We start from the raw sequence: 16,820 nt of genomic DNA on the forward strand, positions 1-16,820 counted from the left end.
TGCCATAACTCGCACTGTTTCTGGCAATTGTTTCACTGTACTGGCTGCTGCCATTACATCTGTGTTGTGTGTTGGGCAATAGCATGAGAAGCCTTCATGTTTCTAAAAGTGGCTATTTTGGGGACTTTTAGCAATGCCACAGCCATCCAGATATGTGAACACACTGATGTCATGGAGCTCCTCTATGCCATCCCACCTCCTGGGGCTCGCTCTGACACCCAGGTGCTCCAGACCTGTTCCAAGGAGCTTTACATCAGGCCAAGCTTTCTGCACCATGTGGGAAGAGGGCCAGATCCCACCCCACCAAAATGGGCACTGCTGAAAGATGTTCCCATCAAGTGGGAAGCCAGAGGCCAGAGCCTCTTCTTGGGGAGGGAAGGGAAGAAGGGATCTTCTTTCCATGCAGGCAAAGGGGATGAGAAAAACCCCAGCACAATGCTGCTCTGCTCCAGGAGTGTCCTTGTCCCTTGGGACAGATCCTTTGCCTTGCAGATCTGCAGTTTGTTGTTCTGTCAGATGCAGGACCCTGGAAGGGAAACCCAGGGCTAGAGAACAAGGTGGCAAGGGGGTTTAGCAGAGAGAGAGATGTCTGGAGGGGTTCATCGAGCCAAACAGACACCAGTGCCCACCTGAGCTCCCCAAGGGCACGGAGCAGCTCTGCTCCGGGTGTCCGTGGCACATCCCACACGGGACAGCCCCTTGGCCACTGCGTGGGGGCTTCAGAGACAGCATCAGCGGGAGCGCAGGCGTGGGGGTGACTCATGGAGTGGGAACAGGGAGTTCTGTGGGAGCCCAGGGAGACAACAACAGTCTGAGATTTATTCCACAAAGCAGCCTGAAAACAAACCCGAGGAATGTTTATTATTTTCACTCTGTGGCAGGGAAATAAAGCCTGATTGTCTCCTGCCTGGAAACGCTGGCATCCCCACACACGGCTCCTCCGCCCGACACTCCCAGCCCCGAGTCAGGGCTGCCTCACCGTGGCCTGTGAGGCAGAGGGAAGGAGATTTATGAAGTGACTGAATCTCCAGGATGGAGCCCACTGGGAAAGGTCATCCTGAGCTGCAGGCACACCAGCCACAGCCGTGTCTGCTTGGATTCCCTTTCCCTCCAGCACAAAGTCAGGCTGGGAGCGATGGACACGCACTGAGGAGGGCTGTCCCCTCACCAGGGAGGACATTAATGGCACAGGAGGATGGGACCTGCTGCGAGGCTCCTCGTGCCAAGCTCACATCTCTCCCACCCTCCCTCAGCATCCTCCCAGCCCCTCACGCCCCTCTTGGCTCCAGCAAAGGCCAAGCAAGGTGACACTTGGGACATCACTAGTCAAGCAGCACCTACCCCATCCCAGATCCTCTACCACGAGCAGCCAGCAGTGCTGAAGTCACTGAGTGAGATGTCAGAGGCTGTGCAGACAAGCCCAAATGCAGTGCTAGTGCCCAGGCATCCCACAGAGAGCACAGATTCACCCCAAAAAACAGCTTCCCTCCCAGATACTCCTTAGCTCTGCTACCACACTGCTGCCCAGAGGTGCCAGCCTTGGCATCCTCTTCTGGGGTGCACTTCCCCAGAGCTGCACCCTCCTTTTCCCAGGGTCAGGAATAGCAGTACTGAGTGCGGAAGGGGCAGAGGGATGGGGGCAGCCACTACCAGAAAAAGGGCCCAGGGAGGAGAAGGTGTTGGCAGGAAACAGCTCTTCAGGATGCTAACACATATTAGTGCAACCTCACTGGGCAGCTGGGGTGGGGAAACAGGGGAACAGCCACCACAAAGGGCTGATTGAAAAGTTGATGTCAGAAAGATGAGGAAGAGACTGGGGCTGTAAAACTCCCAGGTGAGGGGACATGACCAGCAGCCCCTCAGCAGCCTTATGATTCCAGAGGTGGGAGATAATGAAGGCAGTGGGCATGGCCAGCCTGTGCACACTCACTGCAGCCCCTGCTTTGGTGCCCTCCCCTGTTCAGCCCATCCTGCACACTGCATCCCCTGCCAGGGGGCTTCTCTGACATCTGCACTGCAGATTCCTGCAGCCTGGACCTCACTCTTGCTGCAGTACATGCAGCCTGGACAGGCTTGGGAGGGTTGGAGCTGGTCCCACTCCCTGCCCTGTCTCGCAGGGCCCAGCCCTTCACAAATCAAGAATGTTTATTTTAAATATTTTTTTTTTAAGTCCCAACCCTCTCGTGGAGCTAGGGAAGCCCTGAGACAATAAAGGAACATGAGTGTGATACTGAGCTTCAGAAGGGCAGGCAGAACCGGTCTGTGCCTCATAAAGTAATGAGTGAGTATTAGGAAAAGATCTGTAAATACCACAGATAAAAAAAGCAAAAGCATCTGGCAGAGACCATTTGCAGGGAACATCTCTTGCCTGAGAAAGTTAATTGTTTTGTCAGGAAGAATTATTGGGCAAATTACAGCTGGGGTTTGGTTCTGGTTGATGGTCTGATGGCCCCTAACACCCACATGCATCCCCCTGTCCTCAGCAGGGTCACATCAGTGCTGGCACAGCCTGGGGAACAGTGCCTGGCACAGAAGTCTCCTGGTTTGGGTGGTCAAAAGCTGTCCTTAGGAGAGGGGGGGGGGGGGCAGGGTCCATTCTTGAGCCTCCAGGGACCAGAGGGACCAGAGTAGTGCTGTACAGAGAGATGTGAGAGCCCTGGAATTGCAGGATCCCACAGCGAGTCCATGGGCAACATCCACTGAAGGGTCTGGGAAACTGAACTGTGGAGAGTGTCCCTGAGAGCTGGAGGGGACAGTGATGAAAACCAGGCTCGTACCATGATGGGGCAGCAGGACCTTCCTCAGAGGCACCATGTCCAGGAGCAGCCCCATCCCAGTTGGGTCTGGTAGCTGGGAGAGGACGTGCAGCCCCATGGTCAGGATGGTCAGGACCAGCCTGGTGTCTGGCGAGGTGCTGGAGCCAGGAGGAAGGTCACAACCCAGATGAGTGCATTGGAAAACCAGCTTTAATCAGAGGCTGCAATGAGCAGTCCAGGGCTCAGTAATGAGGTCAGGGTCCTGGGACACTCTGGGCAAGCAGCCCTCATCCTGCACCTCCTCCACTCCTTTTCTGGAAACCTCCTTTGTAATTTACTCCTGCTCTGACAACTCTCAGTGGTGCCATCTTCCAGTGCCTTCAGCCCCTCAGGAATGACTGTCACCTCACTGGGGAAGTGTCCCTGTCCACTATCTGAAAATAAATGAGTCATGAAGGTAGGAGGGGTCCTGTGGGGGAACCCAGACCAGACCAGCACCCCCAGTACAGTAGCTTCAATGTGAGGAGGTTGCCTGAGGCTATGTCCAGCCAAGTTCTGAATGTCTCTGAGCGGACATCTCACCACCTCTCTGGGACTTCATCCCCATCTTTGGCCACCCTAACAAGCAAAAAAAAAAATTCCAGCAGGAAAAATCCTAATGACAATTCCCCCTATTGCCACCACTACCCATCACCTGGGGTTCTCCTGCTGCCCCCCAGCAAGCAGAGGGCACCTGACCATGTGGGGCAGGGAACAGTGCAGCCCCTGGTGCCCCTTCCCTGCTGCTTTCCTCCTTGCCATGTCACCCTGTCCCAAACAGACCCGTGTCCTGCCAAGGGGACTGGTGGCAGCACTTGTCCTCATGGCAGCTCCAGGCTTGGGGGTGCTGTGCCCCCCAGGGGCCTTTGCTGTGCCCCTGCTGCCAGGGTTTGGGGCTCAGGGCTACAGGGGAGCAAGGGGTCTGCTAGGGAAAAGGGAGGCAGGGCAAGCTTTGGAGCAGCCCTTGCTAAGGGAGAAATCCATTCAGAGCAGACAGCGACCGAAAGTGTGAGTGAAACCAGACCCTGGTGGGGAGAGATAAGAGAATAATTACAGTGAAACTGGAATTCAAACCATGGCTTGCTTGCTCTCAGCCCAGAAAAGACAAGACAAAATAACCACAGACCCTACCACACACACAGCCTGGGCACCATCCCGGAGAACTGGCCCTCAGCAGGGGCCCGTGCCCACAGGGCTGGTGGCACCCAGGGATGCTTTCATGGGGCTCCATATGGGATCCAACCTCTGGATCCCCCACGCCTGGGGGATGGGTAAACATCCCATCCCTCCCTGGGTCTGGGGCTGCTGGGATGCCTCAGGTGGGAAAAGAGGGGTCAGGAATAGCATGGGGCCAGCACCAGTCCTGATACCCCCCAACACTCAGTGGAGGTGGTCAGTGAGAGAGGACAGGAACTCTTCATGACCTTGGGGAGGAACTCTTTCCCAGCACTGTCCCTCATAACAGGACTGCAAATTGTGCCCAGAACCTCGCTCGTTTAATTAACAGATGGGATTTGGGTTGTTCTTTTTTTCCACAAAACTATCTGCACTCTTGGAGTCAGAGCCCTGGCACACATCCCTGATGCTTCACAGCTCTTGCCATGGGGGGTGAGCTGAGGCAATTCTCTCTCCCAAGTTGCACCCCAAAACTGTACAAAATGCTACTTCTCCTACACAAGTGGTCAAGCAGAGGAGAGACAGGGCACCAAGCCCCCCACCAGCAAGAGCAGGAGGCAGGGGGGAGATGAAGGCACACGGAGAAGAGACCCTGACCAGAAGCACCCAGGGATGCAGCCATGAGCCCCAGCCTGCCTTGGCCTTCCTGCTGCTTCAGGCTGGGATGGCTGGCTGGCAGGACCATGGGCAGGCAGGCATCTCCCACTCCCAGCCCCTCCAGAGAGCTCAAAATACCAGCAACCCCAGTGCCCATCAGGTGTCTGGCTTATGGTCCCACTGCTGGATCCCAGCACCAACCCATCCCTTACCCACACCCTTGCAGAGGGACAAGCCCAGCAGACCCACTGGATGACTTTGCTTCCAGAGGAACAGCCCCCCTGCCCTGGGCTGTGTGTCCCCCGTGGTTTTATGCACTTTTGGCACCGTTGAGGCCCATGCACCCATCCCCAGCACCCAGCACATAAAAAGGGTCCCAGCAGTCACAGCTGAGCTGCCCGTGGGTAGGGGGTGTCCCTGGTGGGCTGGGAAGCATCTCTCCCCCTGGCCTGGAAGCAGGGCAGCAAGGGGGCTAATGGGGTGTAACCCTGGGGTGCTGCACCCCCAGCACTCTCATCATGAGACAGAAAACTCATAAACTGGATCTTGGGGAAATACACAAGGCTGGGGGGGTCTCTCTTCACTCCTGACCCCTCAGGCTCTGCCTGAGAGCCCCTGCAAGGGGACAGGGCAGCTCCCCAGGTACCCCCAACCCTGGGGCCACCAGACTCCCAGGATGTGCCTGTCAGGAGGAGGAAAGCAGCCCATGAATCACTCCAGCTGTGACAGGAGCTGGGCCTGGGCCATGGCAGCCCCTGCTGCTCCCCTTGCCAAAGGGAACAAGCCGGGCACGGGGGTGCTGGCTCTGCTGCTGCCAGACGCAATCTGTCTGCAATGCTGCCTGGCCTGTCCAGCCAGGGGCTGGGCAGCTGCACGGGGTATTTATATCAGACAGGGGGAAGGGTTGGGGTTTTTTTTTTTGGTTTGTGTTTTTTTGGGTTTTTTTTTTTCAGTTGGGTTTGGGTTTTTTGTTTTTTTTTTCAGTACAGCAGGAAATAGCTGGGATAGTTACATACCTGGCAAGATGGCCAAGGAAGCAGGGGCCAAGAAACATAGAAGATCTGGCATCACCCTGAGCATCTGCACTGCACACAGCTTGCAAGCACCCAGGGCTCTGTGTGAGTGGCTGAGTGGCTGGCAGGGGAGCAGTGGGTGACTGGGGTGACTGGGGTACCCCCACATGTGGCCAGCAGTTTGGGAAGGCTTAGGGAGCAGTTTTCAGGTGTTGGGTGAAGTTCTCCAGTGAGCTGCAAGCAAGCACACAAAGCCCAGCCAGCCTCCTACCTCAGGACAGGTTCAGGCACCACCTCACATCCCAAACATCTGGTTTATCTACTGACCTACAGCCTAGGAAGGGACCAGGTTCTTCTGCAGCCTGTGGAGACCATAGGAGAGAGGTTGAAAGCAGGAGCTGCAGAGCCCTTGTGTCCTCCCATCTCACCAGGAGCTGTGACACTGCCCCTGCATTTGGGGTTGCTGCCCATGGCCCCCCCAGTCCCCAGCACACATCATGCTGGGCTCTGGTGCTGGCAGTAGGGGAAGTTGGACTGGGGACCTTCTGAGGGGTCTTCCAGCCAGCTCTGCAGTCATTTCTGTCCCAGAACCAATGCAGATCAAGCTCTGCTGTCCCTCAGACACCCCATGGAGAACCCCAGACCAGAACCCCAGACCAGACACCCTCCCTCAAGGTCCATGGTGCCAGGCAGAGCTTCATTGCTGGCACACCAGACCTGGTGAAGGTCACCTGGCTGTGGTACCAAGGATGTATCTGCCTCAACCTCCTGGCAGGACAGCTCCAGCAGAGATCAGACATGGGCACAGCCTGGTCTGGAAGAGGAAGGTTGCCTCTGGCATATGAGGTCAGTACTGCAAGAGACCAACCCTCAAGAACAGGGGTAGGATGAACCTGAAGAGACTGTCCAAGAGTTTTGGGCACAGAAGTCTCCTCTGACACTGATGCTTCACCTCTGCCATCTTGACCCCAATATCCCAGGTCCACAAGCAGAGAACACATGGTCTTCATCCAAGGGTGACAAGAATTGCTCCTCAAAAAGCACATTTGCACCCAGGCTATAACCCTCCCAGGTAAATTCTGCTCCCTGATGACAGGTGAGAAGCCTCAGGTGCTTTCTGGGTCAGACATGGGCCTTTTCCACAAATCTTTCATTTGCTGCAGGAGGAGTTTTGCTGCCTCTTTCCCCAGGGCTGCAAGGTGGGTGCAGTGCTCCAAAGCACCCAGCACCCCTGTCCCTGACACAGCAGCAGCACAGACACACACAGGGTGACACATCCCAAATTCTTTCCCAGCTTACAGAGGTTTTGCAGTTCGTGGGTCTCCTGAGCCAGAGCTGAGCCTTTTAATGTGATAATCCCCAGTGGACTTTTCTTCCATGAACTTGAGCTGAACCCACTCTTTGAACCCATATGAGGTACTAGTTTACTTGCCTCAAAAATAATCCACAGATGAGATTTCTTCAGCCAGTGTCTGAAGTACCACAAGACAAAAGCCATCATCAGGCTCTGAAAACACCAGGGTTTAACCAAACACCCCTTGCCCAGAGCCCCAGCCCACCCCAGACTGAGCTCTCAGCCCTGCTGGGAAGCCATCAGCTGCACTTCCCACCTAGCACCAAAGCAAAAAAAGGAAAATAACCAACCAGCCATCCCAGAGCCAGCCATGATCACACCTCCCCAGGACCAGTGTGGACCAGCTTCACCTTCTCAGTAGACCCTTGGAAATGAATCAGCCATCTCCAGCAGATTGTGCTGCATGTTACCCATGTCTCCAATGATTTAACGTTGTTTCTGCTTCCTGGGCCTCTCCTCTTGGTTTTGAGATCATTGCAGAGATTCCCATTTTGCCAGATCCCTCTCTGAACTTGCTTCCTTAAAGTTCCATCTGAAGGACCAGGCAGCTTCCCTGTGGGATCCTCCCTCACACGTGCTTCCCTGGAGTTATTACAGAGCAGTTCTCAGGCTGGACTCTTCCTTTTGCTGCTCTCCCTCCTCCCTTTTCCAAGACATTAATTGCACATCCTCTTCCAGCTGCAACTGTGCGTTAGGATAGACCCACCACCAGGCTGCCTAAGCAGGTCATTTGGATCCACACGGGCTGGAGAGCATTCAGAGAAGCAGCTCAAGCCAGGAAAGCCAGAGATGCAATTCCTCCAGCAAAATCCTCCAGCCCTGAAATCCTCTGTCAAAGGCAGGGCAAGACTCAAGAGCCAGGAGTGCTTGGTTGAAGTGGTTTCACCCATGAGAGAAGATGTCATTGAGCTCTAGGATGGATGGACCGTCAGTCTGTGTTCACCATCACCCAAATTATGGTCATTTTCTTGCTCTGTTGCTCTCTGCAGATCAATCCAGACTCAAAACCACTTTTTTTCTGTGTCTTCTGTTCATGCTTGCCCTGAATATGTTACACCATCCATGTCTGGTGATTCTATTCCTGTTGGACCTGGCAAAGCTCAGCTCAAGTCAAGGAAAAAAAAAAATGGTTTGAACTATTTTTCTCCACTCCATAAGGGAATCCCATAATCCTCATTTGGGCAGTATGAGCAGGGGGTAAAGCATCAAGGTATCATTCATCCCTCCTACCAAAGGTGAGCTGCTGGGCCCCAGCAGAGCTGAGATTCACAAATGCCCCACAAAAGAAAGTCCTGGGCTCCAGGAGATAATGTTAAATCCTGAGGATAAAAAAAACCAGGGTCAACTGGGTACAGCAGCCCATCCTTCTTCCTGAGTGTCTGTAGAGCTGGAGGGAATTACTAATTGCTCTTTAAGATTCAGATACTCAAATGATATACCTAAATCCCAGAACAGACAGTGTTGACATGAGCTGACCTCACCAAATGTCCAGAAGTGCTTTAGGAACAAGATGGACCTTACCAGATAAGGTTCTGACTGCCCAGGACTTACCACACTGTCTGCTTAGGCTACACCCAGCCTCACTGAAAGCACTGAGTCATCCCTCACAAGTCACAAGAAATCCTTTGTTTATTTATAGCAAATAATCTGCTCATTAATTCCTGCTCCAGTGAAAGTCTGCACCTTATTACTGAGCTGGAATTCATTGATTCCAGGTTCCGCCCCCTGGATCTCACCCAGCCTGTCTCTGACACTTCCCTGGAGGCTGTAGTCAGTTCCCCAGGCACACAGGCAAACCAGGAGAGTCTCAGGCATCAGATCTTGGAGGTGGGCAGAGTCCCATGGGTGCCATCAAGGCAGCCAGGCTGGTGGCTGGGAGGAGGACAGAAGGATGGGGCTGGGGTCTGCAGCCCTCCCTGGCATCCCAAGGACACGCTTCAGGATTTACACCAAGGGGAAGGGACATGATCACCAAGGCATTCTACATCCCAGGGCAGGAACAGTAGGAACAGCTCCTAAGGTGTGCCCAGGGAGGGGCACCAAGTCACAGGGGTGTTGTGTCAGGAGGGACACAGAGTCACCATGGAACCTTGGAATGGTTGTATGGATTGGAAAGGACCTTAAAGCTCATCCAGTCCCAACCCCTCTGCCATGGTCAGGGACACCTCTCCCAGCCCAGGGTGCTCCAAGCCCCATCCAACCTTCAACACTGCCAGGGATGGGGCAGCCACAGCTTCTCTGGGAAACCTGGGACAGGGGCTCAGCACCCTCAAACCAAGGAATTTCTTCCTAAGATCTCATGTCAGTCTCCCTCTTCCAATTTAAAGCCATTCCCCATCATCCCACCACTCTGTGCCCTGTCCCAAGTCCCTCCCCAGCTTTCCTGGAGCCCCTTCAGGCACTGGAAGGTGCTCTAAGGTCTCCCCATGGGATCCTTCTGTTCCCCAGGCTGAACACCCCCAACTCTCTCCCCCTGGCTCCAGAGCTGCTCCAGCCCTCCCAGCAGCTCCAGGGCCTCCTCTGGACTGGCTCCAACAGCTCCGTGTCTTTCTGGTGTTGGTGACCCCAGAGCTGGACCCAGCACTACAGGGAGGTCTCACCAGGGCAGAGCAAAGGGGGACAATCCCCTCCCTCCCCTCCTGTTGCTGCTGCTGGGGATGGTTTGTGGGCTCTCAGTGTCCATTGCTTGTGTAGAGCTTCTCATCAACCAACAACTCCAAGTTCTTTTCCTTGGGGCTTGTTCCATTCTCATACAATCTCCACTCAGCCTCTATTTGTGCTTGGGATTGTCCTGACTCAGGTGCAGGACCTTGCACTTGGCCTTGCTGAATTTCACGAGGTTGTCGTGGACCCAGTTCTCCAGCCATTCCTCTGCATGGCCTTCTGTCCCTCTACAAAGTCCCCTTCCCACTTCTGTCCCCTCCCCACACAGTTTGGTGTTGTCAGCAGACTTGCTGAGTGTGCATCAGCCTCACCTTCCATGTCATGGTTGGCAGTACCAACCCTTGAGGAATTCCACTCGTGGGATGAGTCACTGGGTCACAGGGTGCTGACCCTGAGTCACTGGGTCACAGGGTGCTGTCCCTGCAGGGACATCGACTCACAGGGCTGAGCTGTGGTCACCAGCTCAGGGGGTGTGATGGGGGGGTGAGCTGCAGGTGACACAGGTACAGGGGCTGGGACTGATGTGGGAGTGCTGCACCTCTGGATGTTCTTAGTGCAGTGGGGACATCTTACTGTGACCTGTCCCTGGGGAGCAGCCATGCTGAGTGCCACAGCCTGGGGACTGCATGTGGCAGGGGTGGCATGGCTCCCTGGAGGGAGGACAATCCATGTGAGCTGTTCCCCCAGCCTGCCTGCCCTGCTGGCTCTGCTCTCCAGCCTGCTCTGTGCTGCACTGAATTGTGTCAGCCTTTTCTTGCTACCATGGGGCCATCAGTGCCAGGGCAGGAGGTGCCCAGGCCACCAGCAGTCACAGACACAAACTGTGAAGTCGGGCAGGAGTCCAGCGATTTTGGGGGGAGGGTCTTGTGGTGCTGAAGTGCAATGTGTTAGGGGGCAAAATCCACTTGTCCCTGAACACCAGAGAGCTGGGATTTAGGGAAGGACTGGACAGGTCAGGAGCAGATGGACTCCAACCATGTTTGGGTGCTGGGAAAGGAAAAATCTATTATTTAAGCATGTGAGCATGAAACCCCACAAGCTGCCCTGTCCATCCTGCCCCTGCAGCCTCCCAGCCAAGGGGAGATGGGCTCTCTGCCTCCCAACAGGGGGTCTGCAGGTCCCACCTGGCTGACACCCCATAGGATTAGTATGCCCTGTTTGTACCCCAGCTCTGCACCCTGCAGAGCCTTCAGAGAGGCAAGTCCTATGCTTTGTGGGGCTCAGGTCCCCTCAGGATGAATGTCCCTGCTCCACCAGGCTTGGGATGTGCAGCATGAGCCCCTTCCCAGAGCTGTGCCTTCCTTGGGGAGCTCTTGGGACATCCCTTGGCACTGGCACCAGGAGGACCTGGAGGATGAGAGAAGGGTGCCCTGAGAAGAGCCCTGACATCATTCAGTGACAGTCACCATGACTGTCACTGCAGTCCCCTGATCCAGAAGCTGCATTTTGCCCCTTCAAGCATCTGACCCCCTGCACAACCCCAGGAATCACATCCACCCCATGGCTGGAAAACACCCAAGTGCCAAAGCCCTTTGCAGCACAGAGCCACCCAGGCACACCAGCCCCTGCAGTGCATCGCTCCACTCTGTCACTATGCCAGAAGCCTCCATGGAGAAGCTGGACACTCCTCTGCTGGTGAAGGCAGCATCATGACACTCCAGGGGTGCCTTGTGGCCACTGTGGTACCGAGGACCTACTGAGGCCTTGTCCCAAGGGGCTGCGTGGGGCAGAGCAACTCTGGAGGGGGGTGATGCACCAGGCTGTGGTGCTGGGGTGAGGGGGGGGGAGGCACCTGCAAGTGCTGGCAAAGTACAAGCAAAAGGGGTGCAATTGCTCTATAAACTCAGGGGATGGTGTGGGTTCCAAAGCAGCCCTGGTAGTGGCATGGCTGGCTTGCCTGTGGCTCCTCTGAGCTCCCAATAGGCAATGCCAGCAGGAGCAGGAGTTGGACACACACAGGGAACTGAGAGGGATGCTCACCACAGCCCCCAGCCTGTGTCCCATCCATCACCCCACAAGCACAGCTGTCATGGAGCCCAACGGTCTGGGGCATACTTGTGGTGGACATCATCCCAAAGCACCTGGACAAGTCAGCTCTTGCTGGGAACCAGCTGATCTTCACTAAATGATGCCACTGAGCTCACACACTGCAGCGTGGGCAAACCATCAAGTCTCTTGTGGGGCGCACAAGGTTGTGGGACCCAGCATCATGTGGCTCCACACGGGCTTTACCAGTTTTAGGGACCAGGTTTTACCAGGTTTAGGGACTTCCTACCAGCATTGGTTCATCCAAGGGCCATCATTAGTCCCACCCCAAGGGCCACGGGATGTTCTGCACAAGCCCTGGAAAATGCAAGCCCACTAGCCCAGCATGCTTTACCCATGAATCCAGGACTGGCCCAGTGTGGGACCTGCAGGCAAGTGGGGAGGCAGATAACGCTGATAGAATTTGCAGAGCCCAGCCTGAAGATGCCTTGTCCCACAGAGGATCCAAACCCAGCTCAGAGCTGGTCTTTCCCATCACCTGTCTCAGCTCAGTGTCAGATTTAAGGGCAGAGATCCCCCTAAATTGCCCTTCCATCACTGCACCATCTTCTTGGGGTGGGAGGTCAATCAAGGTCATGCCAGACATAAGTAGGCTCAGGGGGGCCAACCTGCCTTGGGGACATGCATCTTCCCAGCCTCCCTGCTCTGGGGTGATGGGGACACCTCACCAGAGCTGGGGACACCTCACCCAGCCCCAGCTCCAGGGTCCCAGCAGAAAGGAAGGAGGGAGGGATGCACCCCATGCAGCCAGCACAACTGGGGCACACCCAGACGCCCTGTCCCTAGACAAGGGACAAGGAACGCAGCTCAGGGAACTGCCCTGGAGCAGCAGGACAGCAGGTGCCCGAGTGGGACCCTCCAGTGCTGCACCAAGAGTCAGGACAAAGCCCAGCCCCAGGCCTGGCCGCGGGAAAGCTCCAACCTGTCCCAGGCTGCTGCCAACCCCCCTAAGTGTCCCCCCTTCCATCCTTGGGGCACAGCCCGGGGATCTCAGCATTGTCACAAGGGACACGCTGCCCGTTCCCTGCCTCCGGTTTATCTGGGTCGGTCTTCAATGAGTTAATTAAAGCCGTTAATTACAGGCCAGTGGCACAAAGCTGTCCGGAGGTGGCAGCAGTGCTGCGGGGGTCGGGGGTGCGGAGCTCGGGGCAGGATCGGTCCCTCGCTGGTGTCTGCAGAGGGGTGGCAGGGGCTGTGACAGACACGACCCTCGGGAACCCGCCGTGCCCTGGGGGGGGAAGCGACTTCTGTTCTCCGGGTCCGACCTTGTCCGCACCGTCCCTCTGCACCACCACCCCCCGCACGCTCCGCAGGTGTCACCAGTGTCCCCGCACCGCTCCCAGCGCGGGACAAGGGCTCCCTCTCGAGGCCCCGGCCAGCACCACCCGTGCGGGACACAGCCCCTCGACACGGCCTCATGGGGATGCAGGGCCCAGGGCAGCGCCCGGAGCCACCGCGGATGGAATGGTGACCAGGAGAGGGACACGGCGACAAAAGAGTAGCATCATCCAGCTGAGGAGAGCCACCAGCGCGGCCCCGGGACAGCCACCTGCTCCAGCTGGGCACGCTGGTTTTCTTTCTGTCATGAATTAGCAGCTGGGTTGGTCCCATTTTCTCCTGACAAAAAGCCAGAAGCAAACGAATGGATCACAAGAGTTGAGGGTGGTCCCATAAACTAGAACCTGTACCATGTCCTCTCTACAAATATCAGAGGCTGGTTTAGCAGAAAATCACTCCCAGTGCAGCAAACACTCACCAAGCACCAAGTGTGCAACGTCCCATGGAGAGCTCCTCCAGCTGAGGTCCTGTGTACCCAGGAGTAACAAATGTCTCTTATTAACCAGAAAGTCGCAAGTGCTGGGCTCCTGGAGCAGCCTCCCCAGCTCCAGAAAGACAGGGAGACTACAGAGAGTCCAGAGGAAGGTGATGAAAATTACTGGAGAACCTCTTATGTGGAAAGTCTGAGAGAGATGGGAATCTTTAGTTTGGAGAAGAGAAGGATGAGGGGTGACCTCGTTAATGTCTACAGGTATCTAAAGAGTGGGTGCAAGGAGGATGAAGCCAGACTCTTCTGAGGAGTTCCCAATGGTAGGACAAGGGGCAACAGGCACAAGCTGGCACATGGGAAGTTCCATTTAAACATAAGAAAAAATCTTCTTTACTATGAGGCACTGGAACAGGCTGCCCAGGGAGGTTGTGGGGTCCCCTTCCCTGCAGACATTCAAACCCCACCTGGATGCAGCCCTGTGCAATGTGCTCCAGGTGATCCTGCTTTAGTGGGAGAGTTGGACTAGATCATATCTAGAGCTCCCCTCCAACTCTGACAGTTCTGTGATTCCAGAGATGACACAGAGAAGGCATCAGCTCCCCGTGCCTGTTGGCACTCAGTGATTTTTCTTGTCCCACTTTCCGTAATCAAACCCCAAACCTGATACAGCCGAGATCTTTTTCCTCCCCCTCACTTTCAAGTCCCCTATTCCCCACCCCCTGTCTGCTGCTCTACATCGTGTCCATGTGCAGGGCTCAGTGCAGAATGACCACTCCGTGGAGTGGCTGGGCAAGTGGAGACGAGTGGGCACATCAGGACCGGGGGGACCTGCTCAGGTGGTGGGGACCGGGAGAGCTGCTCCGAGGACATCACCTTCACGTGTGGAGGGACGAGATGTGTTCAGTTGGTGGTGGAAAAACCTTGTCACCACTCACTCAGCTCTGGGTGTTGGGTCTGAACCGCAGGAGATGCAGGTGCAGGCTTGGAGGTGACCTCCCTGGGGCACTTGTCACCCCCCAGGGAACTACATGTCACCGTGCCTGAACACTTGGTCACCTCTTGGACCACTTGGCGTTGATCCCCCTCAAGGTACTTGGTGTCACCCACCCAACACACTCGATCATCCCCCTGGGACACTTGGCACCACCCCCCCGGGGCACTCGGACACCCGGTTCTGGGCCGCTCGCTGCCCCCCCCCGCCCGCCGAACGTGGTCGCGCCCCGATCGCCCCTCCCGCTAACGGGGGCGGGGGCAGACCCGGGGGCGTGGCCTGGCGGGGGCGGACCAATGGAGCGCGGGGCGAGGAGCGAGGAGCCAATGGAGCGCGGGAGGCGGGGCCAGCAGTGCCGAGGGGCGGAGCCAGTGGTGCCCATGCCAGTGGGCGGTGGCGCTGCGGGGGGGATGCGGGTGGGGGTGTTGGCGGTGCGGGTGTGGGTATGGGTCTGGTGATGATGCGGGTGTTGGCGGTGCGAGTGTGGGCGGTGCATGGGGGTGTGGAGCTGCGGATCTGCTGCTGGTGTGCGGTGGTTGGGCCGCCTGCTACGAGCAGGTACCGGACCTGGGGGAGCCGGAAGCACCGGGACCGTTCCGTTCCGTTCCGTTCCGCTCGGTTCCGCAGGATGTGGCGGCACTGGGCTATCGGACACCGCACCTGGCCGCCGCTTCGGTTGCCTCCGCCTTCCCGGGCGTGGCTGCTCCACGTGGCCTGTGGCACCGGGGAGATACCGGGGGCGGAGCGGGGGGGAAGTCTCCCGGCAGGGCCGTGAGGTGACGGCACCGTCTGTCCGTCTGTCCCCGCAGCTCCACCGCCGCGGCTTCCGCTGCCTGCACGGTGTGGACGGCAGCGCTGGGATGCTGGAGCGGGCGCGGAGCACCGGGCTCTACCGGGAGCTGCGGCAGTGCCCCTGCCCAGAGGGAGCGGGCCGGCACCGGGGACGTGGGGACTGCCCCCCCCCGTGACGCCATGCGTGTCCACGCAGAGCACTGCGATGCCGTGACCGTGGTTGGGGCCCGAGGCGAGGGGCAGGTGCGGGTCACAGCCCGGGTGAGAGGGACACTGCTGTCCCCTGCCCTGCCAGTCCCCAAACCGGCCAGACAGGGACACCGAGTCCCGGCGGCTGTGGGTCCCCTGCTGGGCGCTGGCACATCTGGGGTGAGACCTTGTCCCTGCTGCCAGGCATAGTCAGGGACGTGCAGTGGCATCCCAGGCCCTGGCAGGGGTCAGGCAGAGGAAGGCAGCAGGAGGTGACCATGGCACTCCTGAGCCATGGCAGCCGGTGCTCAGACCTGTCCCCTGCCCGCTGGCCTCCTGCCCTGCCTGTCCCCTGCCCAGTGGCCTGCCAGCTGGCTCCAGGCAGGGTGTCACTGCCTCTCTTTGCTTCCTCCTTCCCGAGGGAATGCCATCCCCAGCGGGAGACAGCACTGGTGTCACCTGTCCCCTCTCCCTACTGGAGGTTCCCTCTGCCTGACCAGCCGGAGCAACCCCTCCAGCCTGCGGTACCGGGCAGAGCTGGAGGCAGCGCTGGGGAGGCAGGGAGCCTGGCACAAGGTGCTGGCCCAGGAGGTGGAGCACTGGGAAAAGGCCACCTCCGAGGAGGAGAGCACCCAGGGCACTGGCTGCATCTCCGGGATGGTTTACATCCATGGGAAATGCCCCGTGCCCGCCCTCCAGCAGGGCTCAGGGGGTCGGGGTGGGGTGTGGGTGTGTACCTTGTAGTGAACATCCCTGTTGCCTTCCCCAGCTCCTCCCCCGCGAGATCTGGGCCTTGGGGACCTTGACAGCTCCTCGGCATGGGGTGGGTCTCCTGGTTTCACCACCATTAGCTCTGACATTCAGGTACTGTCCCTCACACCTAAGCCCTTGCTGTGACATCTTGCAGACCCACCCGGCTATTCAGTGCCATTTCCTGTCTGGGATGTCTTCTCCCTAACATTCCCACCTCTCAACCCATCATGGTCAAAATCTAGATCATCCTCCCCACCCCACACCCCTGTGGTCTTTACCTGGGGACAGTTGGAGATGGATCCCCATCACCATGTCCTGTAGTCCCCCATTCACATCCTCCCCAGGAGTGAGCTGTGCACCCTGAGGTGCAGGAGACCTCCCCAGCCAAACCAGGAGCAGCTGTGCCAGCACAACATCCATATTAGCCTTTCATCCTGCAATCCCTGCTTAACTCTTATTTTCCTACAGCTTTGTAGTTAAAGGTCTTGGTGGGAAATAGAGCTGGAAAGGACTTTAGGAGCTGGTGGCTGCTCTCCACCCAGAAAGCCACCTGGCATTGCTGGCCCAGCCTGTTCCCCAAGTTTCTTGCTATGCTGCCTCCACACCCCCTCCTCCACTACTCCCATGGGAAGTCTTTTACCCAAATTTCTTGCTGGGATATTTCCTTTTTTCCTTTTCTCTT

At 57.1% G+C, this 16,820-nt stretch overlaps 1 protein-coding gene across 1 annotated transcript; it reads left to right on the forward strand.

The window, feature by feature from the left end:
* Positions 1–14,441: 14,441 nt before the first annotated feature.
* METTL27 (methyltransferase like 27) lies at positions 14,442–16,157 on the forward strand. The gene is given in 6 exon segments (XM_030462661.1): positions 14,442–14,913; positions 14,916–14,962; positions 15,032–15,113; positions 15,161–15,334; positions 15,393–15,457; positions 15,746–16,157. Coding segments are annotated over 6 exon segments (1,224 nt in total). The 3' UTR covers positions 16,130–16,157.
* Positions 16,158–16,820: the final 663 nt, after the last annotated feature.

The sequence above is a fragment of the Calypte anna genome, chromosome 19 (assembly GCF_003957555.1).
Source record: "Calypte anna isolate BGI_N300 chromosome 19, bCalAnn1_v1.p, whole genome shotgun sequence".
In the NCBI taxonomy this organism is placed as follows: domain Eukaryota; kingdom Metazoa; phylum Chordata; class Aves; order Apodiformes; family Trochilidae; genus Calypte; species Calypte anna.